The sequence below is a fragment of the Atractosteus spatula genome, chromosome 1, assembly GCF_055471065.1.
Source record: "Atractosteus spatula isolate fAtrSpa1 chromosome 1, fAtrSpa1.hap1, whole genome shotgun sequence".
NCBI lineage: Eukaryota > Metazoa > Chordata > Actinopteri > Semionotiformes > Lepisosteidae > Atractosteus > Atractosteus spatula.
Genome location: NC_142706.1, coordinates 3,288,898 through 3,308,379, shown reverse-complemented (window position 1 = coordinate 3,308,379; position 19,482 = coordinate 3,288,898). Strand labels below are relative to the sequence as shown.

At 44.9% G+C, this 19,482-nt stretch overlaps 1 protein-coding gene across 3 annotated transcripts; it reads right to left on the bottom strand.

Annotated features, from left to right (window-relative positions):
• Window positions 1-1,607: 1,607 nt before the first annotated feature.
• On the bottom strand, window positions 1,608-19,000 carry LOC148840406 (PDZ and LIM domain protein 3-like). Of its 3 annotated transcripts, none has more exons than XM_088925280.1 (8): window positions 18,827-19,000; window positions 10,832-10,983; window positions 10,064-10,148; window positions 7,502-7,692; window positions 5,664-5,894; window positions 4,915-5,039; window positions 3,384-3,495; window positions 1,608-2,818 (listed from the first exon to the last, which is right to left on the bottom strand). In XM_088925280.1, exons 1-8 carry the CDS (start codon window positions 18,917-18,919, stop codon window positions 2,629-2,631), a joined length of 1,179 nt encoding a protein of 392 aa, XP_088781406.1. In that variant the 5' UTR covers window positions 18,920-19,000; the 3' UTR covers window positions 1,608-2,628. The 3 variants fall into 3 exon arrangements, with proteins under 3 accessions (XP_088781406.1, XP_088781257.1, XP_088781332.1); XM_088925131.1 differs by lacking the exon at window positions 7,502-7,692 and adding an exon at window positions 7,225-7,292 and having other exon boundaries at window positions 18,827-18,997; XM_088925206.1 differs by lacking the exon at window positions 5,664-5,894.
• Between the last annotated feature and the right edge of the window lie 482 nt (window positions 19,001-19,482).

Genomic DNA, 19,482 nt, shown 5'->3' with positions numbered 1-19,482 from the left:
CCAGGACAAGGAGGCTGAGACCCCCAAGCAGAGTGAGAACTGACCAAGGGGCAGATAGTGAGGTGAAGAGGGGGAGAGGAAGGGGCTCAAGGGGCAAAAGGGATTGAAGGCCTTTTTTAATTTGGGAAACGCCTTCAGGAATAATTACAAGTTAGGGCAGCTGAGGTGAAAGTGAACTTGGCTGCTGTCCCTCCTCATGATAAACTCCGGTGACTCAGAGCTCAGCTGGAACACGAACCAGCACATTTAGGGGTCCCCCCTGTCCGGGACGGGGAACCCCTGGCCTGCGGGAACGGTATCGACTGTGCAGACTGGATGGGAATGCGGGGGTGTAGTGGCCAGGCCAAAGCCTCAGCTGAAAGGACACTTCTTGTAATCAGTGTCATTCACTGAGTAAGTGCGCTCTCTGGCTTCGTTCGGCTGGAAGGCGCCTCAGTCTGGGTGAGAGTGCCTTCAGTAGCCCACAGCTAATGCACCAGAGAGCTGATGTGTTAATAAAGTTAGAGGCTATCCTAGATCTCTGGGGCCCCATCAGTGATAGTGTGCTCCGGTGTGCCCCCATTGACCTGAGATGGGGGTCTTCAGTAGCAGCTAGTTTCATACCTCCACAACGCAGAGGTGTCATAATGTTTTTTGACATACAGCACAGTATATTGCCTATGAAGGGATGATGTGTAATGGTACTGTATAATAATACACGTTCAAATTGTGGATTTAAAATTTCCATTCATTCTGAGTGACCACTACAAGAACAGCATATGAATATCTCTGACGGCTCTCAAGGCATTATTGTGATGTTGGTCGTGAATGGACCTGATTCCTACGAACACAGAGGATATGGCCTATTAAACACTGAGGTTGTGTGAGCATTGGTGTGACTATGCACTTGGTTGGTTTGCAGTGACTGCCAGGTTCTTTAACGTATTGGTTGCGGAAGACTTTCACAGCATCAGCACAGGACTAAACATCAAGGTAAAGCAGAATTCATCTCACTCCCACTTCCACTGTACACAAAGTTATTGGAAAACCATCATCTCAAGTGTTTATACGTTCAATAGTCTTGCAGCCGAACGATAAATGTTTCCTTTGATTCATATGTACAGTATATATAAAATGTGGTTTTAAATCTTTTCCAGTTCGATATGTAAACAGCCCTTTAAGCAGGAATTAATGTTGACCTCTTTATGTGCTCCTGCTACATCTCTCTGTGTCCTATTTTGTCTCAGTGTTGATGTGACAGCTCGGTGTCCATTTTTAAATGGGAACATCCATTCATTTTCAGTAACACTTATTGCCAAACAAAATCACTGGGCAGGATACATCGTGGATGGGCGCATCTTAAATAGAACACAGGGAGTATACTAAGCACTATATATTACGCTTTTTCACAAACTGATGTTCAGAATCCTGATAATATTTAGCCCTGACGCTGCTTCATGTGGCTGTGACTCATAATAAAATCACGTCTGTTTTCAAGACAGGAACTCTCTAATGTGACACAGATCCTGCCTTATGATCGGACAACACAACTCTGTGGTCTGCGCGGCTATTTGTATATCAGATGTTTTGGATATGCAATGCTCTTCAGAGAAAGACAAGCCATCACCTTTTCATCACTGCTTTTTTAATTGCTATTGTGCTGAAAACAAAGGATTAAACCGACAGAGTCTGAATCGCTTTGTTGAAGGGAAGCAACAGCTGAAATTCATTTAAATGAAATACATTCTCCATGAGACTAAATGTGCAAAATGCAACTTTAAAATATGTAAGTAGATGCCATAATAATCCAGCAGATTATTTGCCTATTTGCTTTTTTTTTTCACATGTTGGCAAGAAGCAAAACTAAATTTCTCTGAAGCTACATGTGTTGAAGTACCTGCCCATACAACCAGCATCCAGAGCACCTAGAGATAAGGAAAACCAGCACGTTTCATTAAACATTTGAATTCTGTATGTTTTTTCATGCTTCTGCCATTCCCAACATCAAAACTCTTGCATTACACTATTTCTAAAGACTGTATATACCTTTTACTCATTAAAGCTGTTTGCAGAAGTGATTTGTGTTCTGGATAAACAAAGAAAAACAAATCATACCTACTTCAGTTACTGGAAAAAACAAAACAAGAGGCAGTGTTTCATGATAGAGAAGAGAAATCGCATTTCAGTACTGGGTTTGGATAACTCAATCTAAGCACATGCAAATACATATGCTAATAAAATTGCTTACTGTAAAACAGCCTTTCCTGTTGTAGCTGAATGTAACCTTATACAATATACAGTATCTGACAGACTGGCCACTGCATGTAAGATTCATTCTCAGTTCTGACACTTAAGGGAAACAAATGTTGATTTCCTCCGACTTTTGTCAGTCTACTGAATAAGGTATGAAGATTGCGACCTTCCAGCCTGACTCAATGTTAACCTATGTGCATTTCAAAAGGATTAAAAACCTATCGGCCTGAATCCCTTCTTATGATACCTACCGACCATGCAGCTGGACTTATTTTTAAAAGAGATTTTTACAGCTCAGCTATATTAATAGTTTGGTTTTTATGTGTGTGCGGATTATGGCCTGTTGAACAGACATACTGCAATAGTCAGACTGGACGAGTCAGTTCGGAGTCTGTTTTAAGCTGTAGGGTAAACAGTGACAGCATCATATCCCTCTGGCGGTTTCATCCGGGCCCGGGCGTGATTTTCGCAGTACAGCTGACCTTCCACGACGAAGTAGCCCTTCTGCTTCAGATTCATGTCGCAGTCGGAACAGACGAAGCAGCCCGGGTGGCGGAACTTGTCCCGGGCCTTCACCACCGTCCCTCTGCGTGAGGAGGAAAGGAGAGTGGTTTCTGTCAGAGGAAATAACGCCACGCCCCAGACATCTTTACTGTCACGGCACCGACGGACAAAAACATTTGCCTCGCGTTGTCCATTTCGCTGGCGTTTTTTTGCAGACAGCATAAACGACGCGTGGTAAGTGTCAAGGCCCAGACGGAGAAAAAGAGAAACTGGCCCGCTCCTCTGAAAATAAGAATGGGTTTGAGACGGAATCTCGCCCTGGAGGGAGACTGCATTGCCAAATGCCCAACGAGCTCGTAGACGAACGCAAAAGAGACTGCGTTTTCACTGCCTATGACCTGCTCTCCTGACGTTTCCCCCAAAGATTTAACCCCAAATCTCTCTTTCAACCCACCAATGCCAAATCTGAGATTTTTTTTTAAAAAAGGAACTTTTTGATGCGAGCAGCAGGTGTTATTTGGGGCCGCGTTGCTTTTTTTTTTTTACTGGTTTCTTTCCCGGAAAGGAAGGAAGGGAGGCCGGCGCTGCCCGGCGCTGGGATGGCTCTCCGGGGCTCCGAGTGGCGGGCGGACAGGGTGGGCACTCACACGATGCCGTTGCCACACTTGTCACAGATGGGCAGCTTCTGGAGGGTCCCGCTCGAGCTGGGGGGCTTCGTCACGGGGGCCTTCACGCTCCGGATCCCGCTGGGCCGCGTGCCTGACGGAGGAGTCCACAAACAGGCGGGGCTGTTAAAGAAGGGACGCCGCTGCCGGGGGAGACAGCAGCTCTTTTCGTTCTGTTTCTATTAATAATAATAATAATAATAATTCCTGACACTTATACAGCGCTTTTACAGGTAATGGGGATCCCCTCCACCACCACCAATGTGCAGCCCCACCTGGATGATGCGACGGCAGCCATAGTGCGCCAGTCCGCTCACCACACACCAGCTCTCAGTGGGGAGGAGAGCAGAGTGATGAAGCCAGTTCAGAGATGGGGATTATTAGGAGGCCATGATTGGGAAGGGCCAATGGGAAATTTGGCCAGGACGCCGGGGTTACACCCCTACTCTTTTTGAGAAACACCCTGGGATTATTAATGACCATAGAGAGTCAGGACCTTGGTTTTACATCTCATCCGAAGGATGGCGCCTGGTTACAGTATAGTGTCCCCGTCACTATACTGGGGCATTAGGACCCACATAGACCGCAGGGTGAGCGCCCCCTGCTGGCCCCACTAACACCTCTTCCATCACATTATTACATCCATTATGATCTAACCTTATCTTCGTAACCTTAATTTTGTGATTTTTGTGATTCTTGTGAGCTCGCAGAAAACACATTTCATTGCCAGCAACTACTGCTGCACACTGTATTGTTGTGCATTTGATAGATAAACTTTGATTTGATTTGATTTGATTTGAGACAGAAATCACTGCGCAGCTCTCAGTCAGGGTTCAAGAGGAGCCGGATGTCTGCGAGCAAACCGAGTGTGACTACACTCTCAACTTTCTGGATCTGTGCTGATGAAACAGAAACATCGCTAAAAGGCCGGAAGAAAATGGAAAAAAACCTGTTTCCGTTTCCAATAGGCTCAGAACAACGGTCTACTCCTCGTGCCGATGATTACTACATATCTGGTTTAGCATGTTCCGACATTTAGGGACAAGACAAATAAAGGAAATAATGGAAAAAATGAAAAAAAAATGGCACGTACCAAAAATGACAGCAATAAAAGCAATAGGAACAGATTAAACTAAATTACTTTACTTTAGGGGTTGTAAATAACACTTTATAAACGCCTGACAATAGTCGTAATTTAGTTAATATATATCATTTATCATTACTAGGGACCATTTATTACTAAGTTATTAACACTCTATTAATACTCTGTAATTCTATGTCTATAAGGAATTTGTCAATTAAATCTGGGACCCTCTATCTAACGTGTTGCTGTCATTCTGGTAACACAGTGAACTACAGCCTGAACAGGCTCAGTCTGAAAGGGCCTGCCTGTCTGTGGGTATGCGTCTGGGATTTTTACAGCACCAGAATGCTTTCTGTGTTCTGTGGACAAAAGGAAGAAGCAGTCGGAAAAAAAACGAAAGCAGCCCTGACCGCGCGTGAAAGTCCTCACCGTCCTGCACGTAGTCCTGCAGGGCTCTGAAGGAGCCGGACTGGCGCGGCTCATGAGGCTCCTCCTGGTTCTGCTGGAGCATCCGGTACACGTGGGAGTCTTCTATCGAGGACGTGGCAGGCGCGCTGCGGGGGACAGCACGGGCGTGAGCGGGTGGCTGCAGGGCAGCCTTCCAGCAGCCACTCCTGCGATCACCAGGAAAACGCCTTCCATCCCTCCAGCCGCTTTCTGACTGCGTTATCCGACACAGGGTGGTGGGGGAGCCGGAGTCTATCCCGGATGAGCACCGGGCGCAGCACCCTGTGCGGGACGCCAGGCCAGCGCAGTGCTGCACACCTTTCCAGAACTCATTTTCTGCCGGTGCCCGGTGTCATGCACAGACGCCCCAGACAAAAGCTGAGGCCTACGTAGTGTCTCTATTTAAGGGTATCTTCAATAAAAATGTATTCTTGTTTGTTGTTTTTTTTTAAATCCGGTGTTGTATATTCCCCATGGATGGTGCCACCCAAGACTGGCACATCTTCTGCGTTTTCATCTGAGTGAGAATTTGACGTACAAAAAGGTGCTGCGTCTGATGCTGGAGAGCATTTACCAACTACCACAGGCTTATGCCAGTGACGCCAGTGTCAATTGAACCGTTTCTTTGTTTGGAGGAAGATACAACAGAGGAGAAATAGACTGAAAACATTGCACAAGCGTGCACTGACCGTGCAGGCCCACAGTCCTGGCACTCTCAGAGCTGTGATTACCTGAGATGGGCCTGCCCGCCTAACGTCGCCGTCTTTCCCTGCAGCGTGCTCAGAATAGTGGCATCTGAGTACAGCGGCAGCGGAGAGTTATACTGAGAGCTGGGGACCCTAGCCCCCGTCGGGCCGGCCCTGCAGTTCACAGGAGGGGGTGCTGCTTGTGAGGCACTGCAGGAGGCGCTACCAGCCACCAGGGGGGGCAGCTGAGCCAAGGCCATGGGCTTGCTGAAACCGCTGAGGGGCGCAGTGGGGCCACGAGGGAGGTGACATTGAATGACCAGGACAGGACAGCGACACCAGCCAAGGAGAAGACGGGAGCGGGGACCAGGGACAGCGAAACGAGGTGAACCATGGAAAGTTAGAGGTCAGAGATGAAGAGTTAAAATACTTTCTTTTAGGCTTTGCAGAGAAGCTTCATTAAGCATGCGGCAACATTTTCTGAGCCTTCGGGGCACTGCGGTGAAGGCGGGCATGCGTCATGCACATGAAAAACAGCTCTGCAAGCGAGCTTCACTAATTGCATCAAAATCATAATAATAACAGCATTATTTCAATTTTAATTGATCTGCAAGCTCTTTCTTGATTATTATATATTGTACGGTAACAATTAGGGGGATATCTATTCTGATTGAACCCAGGCTTTCCAGGCTAATAGCTGACTTATTTACTTTGTTGCTAAACGGCCATAACTATCGATCAGGGAAGCAGGGAATATGAAAAAGAAGAAATTGAAAATCGCCTCAGGGGCCTGTAGACCGCAGCAATGCTTTACAGCCTGGTGTTTTGTTACAGCTAGCCATCATGCTGTGGCAGTGCGTGAGCTTAGGACATTTATGAAGAACAGGGCACTTCTTTCTTAATCTCACAAATTAAGCTATCGAACTTGATTGATTCGATTTGGTCCGCACCAGAGATCCCCAAGCCTGGTCCTAGTGGCCCACACGCCTGCTGGTTTTCATTCCAGCCTCCTTCGTTAGATAATTAAAACTTTAATTGATCTAAGACATTGCTTCAATGGCATATTTGCATTTTGTTTCTAGCCACAGATTTGACAAAATACAATGGTTAAACTCTGACACTCTGACATATGTAAGAGCGAGGAACAAGCATTTCAAATTCATTTTATTATTCTTAAGTCAATAAAGGGTTTGCTTGTGTGGGTCACCAGGTCCAGGGTTGGGAAACACTGATCTAAACCAGCCCTGCAGGCCCAGAGTCCTACAGAATCCTACAAGTGTAACAAGTACGTCAGTTAGCAGCCAATTAAAGCCTGAAAGAAAGAAGTTGTCCTCTTTTCTATATCAATAGCTCAAGTCCTAGTAATCATCAGAGGTGTTTATTAAATGAAAATGAGGAGGGTTGGAGTTATCCATCCTCAGGATTTTACTGGGCCCAGGGAATTCCTTTTTGTTTTCATTGTCAGAAGTGCCTAAATTGCATTTCTGCTCAGCAGCGAATCGTTCATTCCATATTTTTATCAATCAATCAATCAATCTTCAATCTATGGTTTGACAGACACACAATACAGACTGCGTGCTGGCAGGGGATGTCTAATGCATGTAACCTGCTTTGGCCTGAAAGTTTGAATGGCTTTGGTCTGACATTAAACTTGTGCTCGAAGTAGCCAAGATCCTGCAAGACATAAAAAAGGTGAGGTTTGTGTTACATGCTGAGGTCGAGGATTAGGGTGATGAGTAGGGCAGTTAATGGCCACAGTTGTCATGGCCTGCATTCCACAGTTAAGGAGGCCTGAAGTAGAGTGGATGACAGGCTCAAGAGCTGGGCTTCAGGGCTCGATGGGAAGCATGCCAGCCAGACCGAAGGAAACACACAGGACTCACCCCTCCTCAGGCTTGTCGTGGATAAGGCCGCGCAGCTGCCCCTGCAGGGCATCCTGGATATTGCCAGCAGAGTACAGGCCTATCGGAGAGTTGTAGGCCGAGCTCACCACTTGCCTCTTCTCGTCAATGTTGGCGGCAGCGACAAATGGCTGGGCTCTCCTGTTGTGAGCTGTGCCAATGGGTGTATACTCCTGCACGTGGAGGCGGACAGAAACACACAAAGCCCCATGCTGTGATCAACCGTACACATGCACTGCAGGCTGGCTGAGCCGTACACGGAGCACATGTTTCTACCGTGCGGTGAGAAACCTAAACCGTCTCTGAGCAGGCTGTGGCGCTTATCTGTCTTCCAAAAATCTGTATCATCTGTATTGAAACAGACTATAAGTCAGTGAATACTGCATACATTTAAAAATGTAGAGTATGTATTTTATGTACACTGGGAACTAGAACTGTGTGATAAAAAGTTCCCTTATTAATCTAAAATGCAAGGTCCAGGGCGAATGTGGGGATTGGAGCCCTTTTCTAGGTTTGGAGACTGGACACGTCTGAAGAGCTGCGAGCTGTTAAACTGGTCCAGTTAAATCAGGAATAAGTCCAGGAATAAGTAAATAACTACAAAGGAACCAGTAAAGGTTTATTCCCCACTGAAAAGAGAAGAAAAGAAACACAACGTTTCGACCCAAAGAAGGCACCACAGCTGAAACGTTGTGTTTCTTTTCTTCTCTTTTCAGTGGGGAATAAACCTTTACTTGTTCCTTTGCAGCCTACTGCAAGCTGACGCAGCTCCCTGCGTGAACTAAGTAAATAACTAGTCAGTTAGTAAAGGGGAAATATCCTTCCACAGGTTTTTTGTCACTCCATGTGCATTTAACCCACAATTGGTAGTGACAATGATAAATTCAGATTGATTTTATCCATGGAAGAAGATTAATAGAAGGTCTATAGAATATCTCTTTTTTCAAGAAACATTCTATGGAATGAATAACAATGTAAGTCAAAGCTTCTGGCAGCGTTCTAGAAACATGGCTGGGTTATAGGTGATATTAGCAGAAAGGGCTGTGATTTCCAAGCCTTTTATCAGCATTTTTGAATATTTTCAGCATTTAATTGAGCGACATGTCATTGCAGCGGTGCTTGATGTAAGTTAACATGTCCAAGCAAACAAATATAGTGTTCCTGAGTAAAAAAACTACCTGGAATGGATCAAATAATTTTAATTAAATTAGATTTTCAGTCTTGACGCTATAGAAAACATATAGCAAGGTCACACAGTGTTTATTTAACATTACCATGGGTTCAAAAGCCTAAGCACAACGACAAGCTGGATTTTACAGCTCAATACCTGATGCACTGAGGTTATTGAAAATAACCCTGAACGAACTGGACGGGAAACATGCTTGGTACCATGTTGAGTTTTCTTGTCAAGCACTGGTCTTGTCAAGTTATTGCACACACCAGGGCGGAACACAGAACATGTAACACTGTTAGACGCAACCATAAGTTCACACTGCCCAGCACTTGAGTACTGTACGTGGCTCTTTGACAACGTGACCCTGGGGCCTCTGTAAATTGTCCAGGTTTTAGTTCCAACCAGTTACCTAAGAATGTATTCTGAAATGTGCAGTGCTTTTCTTAAACAAAGACTCAGTGTAAGTGTTATTTTACTCAGTTATTGTGAAGCAATGAATGTTTTGAAACAAACAATTCAATTCCGGTTGGGAGAAAGAAACAGAATTATTGCAGGGTCACAGTTGCAGGAGTTTTTCGGTCTAAATTCCTGGAAATACCAGAGTAGCTTTCTTAGTTTTAAATGATCAATTGCCAGTTATCACTGGCATACACTGACAGATCTGCAGCTGACATAAGAACCTTATGTACTGTAAATGGTCAACTTCACAATACAATCTTGCATAACTGGTTAAGGTTCATCGGACATTCAAGTCAGCTGTGTGCACTCAGTAATCTCTGCAAGAATCTTTCTTAAAAAGGATTTGGTTGTAATTTTAAATTCTGGGTCTTTCCCACAATTCTTTTGTTATATTCTGGCTGAACAAATGACACAATTTGGAAAATGAAAAAAAAAACTACCACAGTCAGGACACTAGATTGAACACAGACAAGGTGCAGCATATACATTTTTATTGGGTCCTAGTCTTGAATGAATCAGCGGACCTCAGATTAGAGCTGCATTATACTCACAGAATAAGTTCTAAAGATACCCTGGAGCTAAGATAACCTGGACCATTCCTAGGGTTACACTTGAACAGGAGAACCTTAAACCCCTCTCTACATTTCTCAGAGATCAATATTTAGTACATTAGAGATATTCCAAGTAAGGTATTAACAATAGTCTCGTTTTTATGAAATGCAAGAGCCTTAGAAGAGCAGGTGGAAAAAAAGTTGTGATGTTTCTGTTGAACGAAATTCAAATGCCAATACGAAGGTGAAAGTTTATGTCACCGTTTTTTCCATGAAAAATAATATATCCCTGCCCAGAGGAGCAGATGATAATAATAAAAAAAATCTTACAGTTCCAATGTGTACTGTAGTGCTACTTACCTTCTGTTCAGATTCCAAATTAACTTTAAAACGGTGCGCTTTGCCATCTTCTGTGACTTGTGGAGACCAGAGTTCGGTTTCCGGTCTGCAACAAAGAACAGTGAGCCTGATTCCCAGCGAAATGCCCCAAGATGTGAACGAGGTTGTTGTGGGACAGGGTCATTGGCCTACTAATTAAGGGAAGCTGGCAGAGAGACATAAAAAAAGACCAAGGAATCCCTGAGCTGCAACCTTAAACTGCCCTAAAGAGCCCTACCTCAACAGGAACATTTATTTTCCCCTTCTGATTTCATGAGGGGAGGAATGAAGACACAGGAATGCAATTGCAAACCTTCAGCCAAGCTCACTGGGCGGAGCCTGAGAAAGGCTGGATGAGCTCGGCCTTGACAACCAGGTAAACACTGAGTAAGCTCTCAAAGCTGACTGCCCGTCTCTGGAGAAGACGCCACATGGAAATGTCCCACCACTCTGCCCTCATCACTGACTAGACTTAGGAGTTTGTATTCGCTCCTCCAGCCAGGTGCATAAGTGTGCTTGCACTTTGCCAACATAAACGTGCTTATGCAGTGTTAGATAGTGTGATCAGGACGTGTATGACCGACCCCAGCACAGACAGACTGGCTGTGGCTGCCTCACGTCTCCTCAGACTGCAGCCCCAGAGGATTCCATTGGGTGATGTGGATACAACAGTATCATCCATCTGTGCTCGTCCGTTCTGCTTGTTATCAGAAATGCCTTAGTGGCGGGAGCCCAAACAAGCATATTTACCTCTCAATCTTCAGATTCAGCTGGTTGATGGAGTCCTTGATTTTATTCTGGGCCTCACAGTGAGTCATACCCTCAGCTGCAACCCCTTCAATGGCCAGAATGATGTCTCCTGGACAGAGGTTAGCTAGCGAAGCCTTGCTTCCTGGAGTAATCTACAGAAAAGCAGAGATGTGCAGGAGGAAGAAATTAATATTCCGTTGACTTTCCCCCTTTAACAACCCTATAAGACTTCTAAAGGTGGAAATCCATCTCTTGACAGATCATGAACACACGGTCTTTGAATGTGTACGATCTCACAGACCTTGGTCAGAATCACTTTCTCGAATCTTGTTTCTGGTCATCTGGACATGTTATGCAGGTTCCTCTTATTCATCGTCTGGCAGAACAAGATTTTATAGGGAACACAAACTCCGCAATGACTGTAGACCAGGAATCAGCTCAGTCAAGTCAGTATTGATGCAAAAAGAAATTAAATTCGTCTTAGAATTTCTACTGTGCCAATTATTAGAGAGAGACACGGAATTAATGGAAAGAAGGTCAGAGCGATAGCTGTTCAGGGGTTGTTGTAGCTCTGTGTTGAAAATGAACTATTAATAGATCAGTGAGGATGTATTCATCTGAGTGCGGTGTCATACTACAGTACAAGACGAGGGAGGGAGTTTCTCATTGACCGGCCGTTGATCTAATCGCAGAGGCATTTATCCTGCCTTCAGACAGAGCTCCTCACACTGCAAAAGCCACAGTTTGAGCCTGACATCATCATCCTCGTCCTTCGTCTCACACTGCCTTCAACAGCTCCCCGGGCATTCCTCTCTTTCTCTGCACAGCTGCTCGTCTTCATCAGTTTACCTTTTGGAGAAGTCTGGGCCTCCTGTTCATGACAGCGCGTCCCTTTTAGGTCTTCTGAGTCACCGAGACTTTTTATTTTAAGGTTTAAAGCAGATTTATGTATCGTGAGATCAAAACAGCTGTGTGTGATTCAACAGCTTTTTATTTTGAGTTGGGTTTTATGCCTCTTCTTCGGTCTGTTTTTCATATAAACAGCTGATCACCTAACTAGTTTGATCAGGAAAATCATTATAAACTAGGGTGATTAATGATATTAACAAAAAGGTGAAAGACCACTCTCACTGTATAGGTAACCACGAATAACAAAAAGGACAGTAAAGGGAATAGCTCAAATCAGAAACAATTAAAACTGATTTATAATAATAAAATACATTACCAAACACTTTTGTGCAGCAAAATACCCTGCATCTGCTAATATAATGTAGTATTTACTGCAGCCTACATACTGCAGTTCCATTAACTTATTTCAGATTTGTGACAGGCTCCGATATGAAATTTTCTTGCTTCTCTGGACAAATCCCACACTTTAACATAGCCCATCATTGCCTGAACCACAACATGATGTTATTTTGTAGTTTTGTGCCGGTTTGCCCAAGAGGTATATTGTATTTCTTCGGCTCAGTGTCTGAAAGTTAGACATGACAGTTTGTTTTTCCTGTATCCAAATTACTCAGGAATATGTTGTTGTTGGTTTTCACTTGAACCGAATGCAACTGCATATTTCCAAACCTCCCAAGTAATCATTTATTGTAGAATAGTTCATTCCACCGTCTTGCATTACCACATTCTGGCCAGATCTCAGCAGACTTTAGAGGCTCAGGGAGGCTGGGCCTGGACGAACTGGGATAGGAGACCTACAGGGAAAACCAGGTCGCTGCCCGTAGTGGTGCTGGTGGACCCGCAGGGGGCGATCTTACCCCTGGAGCAGAACTTTCCAAACCACATATTATCCGCATAGTATGATGAACAGGGACACTGCTGTAGGATGTGTCACCTTCCAGTTGAGACAGGAATCCAAGCTCCTGACTACTTGGTTTTCAAAGATCATGTGACGCTTTTTCGGAATATTAGGGGTTTAAACAGTGCCCTGATGAAATTCCTCCTTGAGCAAGCACAGTCTCTCCCAACTAATGTTCACCCTTAATTCAACTAGTGAAGCAATCCCACACTCCTGCATCTGATCTGCTGCGTGTGGAGGGACAGCAGATCGACCTCAGGATCTCTTCCAGGCATTTGCTGCACCTCAGTGGTGGAGGGAGATTCCCTCTTACAGTATATTTAAAGTACTTTGGGAGAATTTGGGAAGCAAAAGTCCTACACAAATGCAAGGACTGAATTACTGCATTATAATAAATAAAACTTTTTCTTTATTGCATGCGGTGTCAAGATTATTGCTCCGTACGGTACTGAGAATCTGAATGAAGCCCCATGAACCGACAAACCAGCTGGGTTTTTCAGAAGTGGAGTAACAAGCTGTCAGAAAGAGCGCTGCATCACATCGCATCCCTTTGCAAGTTCACTGTGCGGGACATCGCAACACACCCGAGTCTGCAGACAGCCGGGCTCAGCCCTCGCTGCCTATCAAAGGAACCCCTGCAGGTGGCGCTGCTGAGAGACCTGTCAAGGGTTCCTGTTTTCACCTGCTATTCCTGTGCGGCTCTTCACCTCCAGGAGCTATGGGAAGAGTGGGATTATCGTGTCTGTCCTTCAGATGGCTGTGGCTTATTCCCAGACAATTCCTGTTTACAGCACGATGAGGCAACCAGACTGTATAAAACCCATTGCAGGGAGTCTCTATGGCAGAAAGCACACAACTGACAGAGCATGTAAAAAAACCGAAAATGTAATTGTTAGTGAACAGTTCTAAATGATTGTGTATTTTCTAAGATTAAAAAATAAAAGTTTAAGGCCACAAACAGACAGTGAACTGATGCTTAAACTATTTTGTTAATCGTTGTTTTTGGTCAACAGAGAAATCTGTAATGAGACAGAAAAACAGTGTTTAGTAAACATGTCACTGCATGTTAGAGAAGGTTTTATAAACTTCTGAGAGCATACTAAATCTTCAGATTGCGAATTTTAAACAACAAAAAAATGTAAAATTATAAGTCCAAACAGAGACAAGCAGTCTACGGCACAGGCTGAACAGGAAGGTCCCACTTTCATTTACTGGATAAGATTTATTTTATAGTTAGACAGCAGAGGGGCAGTACAGGTTTTCAGAACAATTTTCCCCAATGTTGTACAGAAAACAACTCACGCTTAATTCGCTGCAGGTTTTTGTAAAAGCACAAAGAAGCCATTTATGTTTGAGGTCAACTCATACTGTAGGGACTTCAGGTGGGCTCTTATGTTCTTTGTACTGGAGCCAATTCGCTTGGAAAACAACTGAGACGTAAACGTTTGCAAACACCAGAATAATTAGGTAACAGAGAGTTACAGTATATTGGCCCTCATAAGTATGGCCCTGCTGATGAGCAAGATGATGCACATGACATATTCAAGTCAAGCCGAATGTTGGATTGATACCAAACCCTAACCCTAACCCCAGTGAACCATCGATACAAATAAAATCCAGGCGGATTTTGTTCCGATGAAATGGAGGACTCTGCGTCCCGAAGCAGTGAGATCCGGCACACACGCCAGAGGGCTGGACAGCACGGTGATGAGGCTCCTGGGTCCCGGGTTCGACTCCAGACCGGCGCACTGTCTGAGTGGAGCTTGCACGTGCTCGCCCCCAGGTGCTCCACTCCCGGTGGTCTCTCCTCTCCCTGACCACATGCTGGTGGGGTTTCATGGCACACCCAGAATGAATGAGCGTGCGTGCGCGCCAGGCAGAGGCCTGGGGTGCCATTCTGGGTGCTGGTCCTTCTCGTCTCCTGTGCTTCTGGGGCAGGCTCAGGGTCGTCACGGACCTTGCCAGGAGTAAGCAGCATTCTTCGTGGAGAATGGATGGAGGGATGGATAGATCTCAATGGGCCCAATTGAAACGGGGAGCGTGTTTCAACAGACAGTGAGTGTGCAGACTGCGCCACCTGAGGTCGCTGTATGTCCTACCTGTGTAGTAACATACAGTACGAGCCGCCATGGATACAAACAGTCGTCACACTGAGCTGATATGGAGGTCCCTCTTGTGTCATTCTGTCATTGTGGTCACAATTCCCCCTGGGTTGCCATTTGTGCCCAACGTCTATCAACTGACATCCCAAGTCTCCCAGAAATCAGCGTGTCCTCCCGACTCCCACAGGTGATCCATAATCTCCCGGAAATTGCCCCCCCCCCCGGCTCCCAATTTTTCTGTCGGCGACACCCTCGGTCCGAAAAAATCATCGGCAAATGATCTAATTATCTAATTATATAACATGACCTTGAGCCGTCTGAGAATCTGCTCAAATGTGCTGAACAAGCCTCTGTATCTCTGTCCAACGACAGTTTGCAAAGAGAGTGAGATGATCCAACTGGACTGGTGAGTTATGGTATCTACAGTGTATTGTATTGCATATATATTATAGTATCTATCAGCAAATTATTTAATTATATAGCTGTGACCACAACCCCCCCCCTCCTGGAAGTCAATTTTTCAAAGTTGGGATGTCTGTATCAAGTAATGATACAGTGGGTACTGTGAATTGTAACGGAGGGCATTTCTGAGTCAGAAAAATGAAACACCGTGTAAGGTCAGAGCCCGTTGGCACTTGTCAAAACGCCAATAACGATTTAGGGGCTGGTTGCCAAAGCCTGTTGGTTTTTCCTTTGTGCGGTATCAAGCACAGCTGGGGCTTTGCTACCTGATCCGTCATTAGACAGCAGCTCCCGGTCTGAAACCGAACCGGGATCTTCCAGTAAGTTCGCCGATACTGCGGCGTGGACTGGGCGCAATTGCTCGTCCAGACGCTGTGGCAGGTACAGTAAGAGCTTCTTAACGAGCAGCGCGTTAAAAGGGAACACTGGGGGAAAGTGCTTTGAACATCTGTACTGCCCTCCTGCTCTTGAACTGAAAAATAAATCTTATCCAGTAGTAAATGAAAGTGGGAGCTTCATGTGCAGTACTGTATGTGCCGTACTTTTGTTTGTCTCTTGTTTGCACGTAGAATGATCGTGTACTGTGGCTCGGGAGGCGGCGTAAAAATTAAAGTCACGCAGTAAAAACGAGAGCTACTGCCAGGAAAGTGCTTGTCTTATGCGGTTCTATTTGAAACACAAAACAAACCCTTCTCACAAGTCCTGTGGTACTCGGCCTCAGCGCCAGCAGCTCGCAAACCTGAAGCGCAGCTCGCCACAAACTCGAACCGTCGGCCCGCAGTTTGATTCTTATCCTGAGGCTTTTTAGCCAATAAAAGTCATTTTGAAGGAAAGCAGAGTCGTGTAGTTTATGGGAAGCCTCGTCTCGATTCCTATAAAAAAGTGGGGCTTACAGTCCTCTGGACGGTCCTACCAAACAAGGACACGATGGGGAAAAAAGTAACAGAAGAAAACTCACTGCGCGGACCGATGAATTAAATCTAGCGTGAAAAAAATATGGAAGACTCGCTTAGTGTATTATTTTCTGATTCGTTTTTTTAAGGGAAGATTCTCTTAAAGATCCTGCCGAAGGAGGATGTTCCCCCCAAATGACTGAAAAGTTGGATAAAATTGTTAGACACAAGCTGGTCTGTCTTCGTTAATTTCCCCTCAGAACCCATTTCTGTCGCTGGCCTTGCAGGAAGGCACTGCGACCTCATTACTACAGGGGACAGCCTGATTAGTGTTTGGCTCAACACTGAGTCCAGCAGCTTGTTTAGTGTTGCCTGACGGCCTTTGGGCTGCCTAACGAGAGCGGCTAGGGGGACCGACATCTGCTCTGAAAACAGGTGCGGTGACTCCTGCAGTGTTTCATTTCACCCGCCGGAGCAAACATCACGCATTACGCCCCTGTGAGAGCATGGAGCTTTTTCGGCAAGGGTCTTAACAAAATGCCTATATATAGCCAGTTCGAGAACAGGATTAGCCCTCGCGTATTAATTGTTGGATTGCACGGTCACCGAAATCGCTGAGCATAAGAAAAGTAGATTCACCGCGTGTGCTCTATTAATACAGGCCCTTCTGCAGTCAGTGCGACTTTTAATCTACCTTTTACGTGTTTTAAGTGCCTTTTATAGAAAGACGCCGTCTTTCCTGTTTATGAAAATCTTATGAATGCAGCTAACTGTAAAATGGCAGAGGAAACGAGAATGATTCACAACCCATTTGCTGCATTTATCGCGCCCCGCAGGCGTGCATTGTTGACGTCTTTTTTCACTTTGTAAACTTTTGGGCTGGTGTGATTTTGAAGGGAGGAGGGCGGTATAAAAAGCCGTTCATCGTGCGATGTGGCTTTTCTATTTTCGTTAGTGCTCCTGGCTGACCTGTCGTAAAGGCGATATTTCAAGCATGATTCTGAAGACCAGTTTCACCGAGTGTCTCAATATCTACTAAGAAAAGATACAGTCGGGCTGTGCTCTGCTAGCATTAAAAAAAAAACACACCTAGCCAAACTCACGTCCTTACCCACAAGTTTAAATCTATGAGTGACTTAACGTATATTCTTAATCATTAGTTTTCATTTTCTTACTATCTAACGCTAGGAGTTTTATCTATTCCCGATCTACACATTTTCTTGCACTCTGCTCTATGTTTGAGTGAGGATTCGATATACTCATTTACACCTTTCTACCCAGACAGTGGCTCGCGTAGCGACCAGAAATGCAACAGGTATTGGGTATGCAGGTATGCAACAGGTAAAATGCATCGATTCCACTAAAGATTCAGGTGCCTGTGGAGATACAGTGACAGTTAATGGAGATCTGCATGAAATCTATACAGTAGATCAGGAGCGTCTTTCTGCCTGAATTGGACTCTGCAAAGGTGTCTTTATCCATCAGATATTGCCTCTTAACCCTAGTGCTGCCTGGATAGATACGTTAGGCAGTCTGCTTTTTCCTTCAGAGGTACATCAGAGGAATTGACACCATCATCTGAGTTTCTTTGGAAGTACCTTACATGAACATAGCACAGCACGCTGATGTAAAGGTCTGGTTTGCTACTGCTTATCAGACTGTGGGAATTTTGGGATGTACCATATTCTGGAATGAAGTTTTCTTTCCTACAGAACTCACCAATCTCTGATATTTCGGGAAGGGCAGTGTATTTCTTATCAGAGTATATCATATCAGTGGCAATATACACATTTACATTTAATCAAGGCGCACACTTTTGTTTCAAAACATTCTTGTTTATTAACTGCTGTTCAGTAAAAACTTAATATATAAATACCTAGACCAGTTTGTTATCTAAGGCAGACCAAGAGATCTGAGTAAGACCTTCCAAAAGAAGATTGCAATTATTGGTCTTACTTTGATGATACATTTTTGTCAGTTTACTGAATGTACTACATCCCTGTACTTATCCTGCATTATCTTACAGCTTATTTACTGGAGCTAATCCTTCCAGTATGTAATTGATTTCAATCTGTATTCAGTTTCCTTTGTCCTCGGAAATCAATTAAAACAATATTTGAAGTTAATCAAATAATTTAGCCAAAATGTAGCTTAAAATCTCAGTTTGCTAAGGATGACAGTAGACAGCCACATCACCAATTCACAAAGCTGCATGGTGACCCCAGTTTGCAGATATTATATTCAAGAAATAAGAGAAATTGCAACTCTTGCTACTGTCAAGGCATTGCACAAAATCTCAAAAGGGAGCTTGGAGCTGTAGAATATAAAAGGTGAAATGGGAATGCACGACAATGTTTTATCAGTTTCTGCTGTTGCATCGTTGTCTTTCTGCTGGTTGAGACATTTTTGCAACAAACTAGCACACTTTTTCAAACTTGTTAAGAGTATGTACTGTATGCATACCGGCAGAACCTGGAACTGTGGATATTGCTCTTATCTGACAGCCTCTCCTGTATTAATGCATTTTAAGTCGTTAATCAGTTCTGGAACCTTTTCCGTAATTGAAGATCCTGGGTGACAGTTTATCGTGTTATTAGTCAATTTTCTCTACTTACAAAAGGACCAGCAAGATCAGAAAACAGAAAAAGACACATATGCAACACATTCGTATTCACTGTCTAAAGAGCCCTTAATCAAGAACCCTGTGATTCACGGATTTAAAGGGACTCACCCTTGAAATAGTTAAAGGCTGATTGAAGTCCTTTCCGCCTGTCAGTCTGAATCCCCACGGGGCTGGACCCTCTAGAACCACGTTCTGTGGCATTTTCTGCGTGGGTCCCGTGTGCGCCTCCCGGCCTGTGGCAGAGCAATTGATCAGTGCAGCCCTCGCTCCAGCAACAGCCTCCCCTCCGAAGCTGAGCAGCAGCTCTTAAGCCCTGGGCCCTTTCCGAGACCCTCCCTGGCAGAAGGCGGGGCTCTGCCTGCGAGTGAGCTCATGGGGCAGAGCGAGGACCTGCTGCAGCCCTGGCCTGCTCTCTCTGAGCCCCTGGCCCCTCAGCCCCACCGTGTGAGCACCACGCACCTCCAGCCAGGTGCAGCGAGCACACCTGCACACCCGACTTAACAGCCCTTAGCCACAGACGAAAAAGACTGCAGGAGCGCCACAGGTCCCCCTTCACTCACTCTTATAAAGCCTAAACAATGATGTCTGAAAACAAAAGTTTTGATCTGAGGCACCCAGAGGTGGGTTTTTGCATGAAATGGTAAAAAATGTTCCCGTACAAGATTTGAGATGTTTTACAATTTTACACCAGCACCGTACTTGCAGAAGGCTCCAGGACTCCAAATGGAATAGAAACTCGTAGGTTTCTTTGAAATATTACAAAC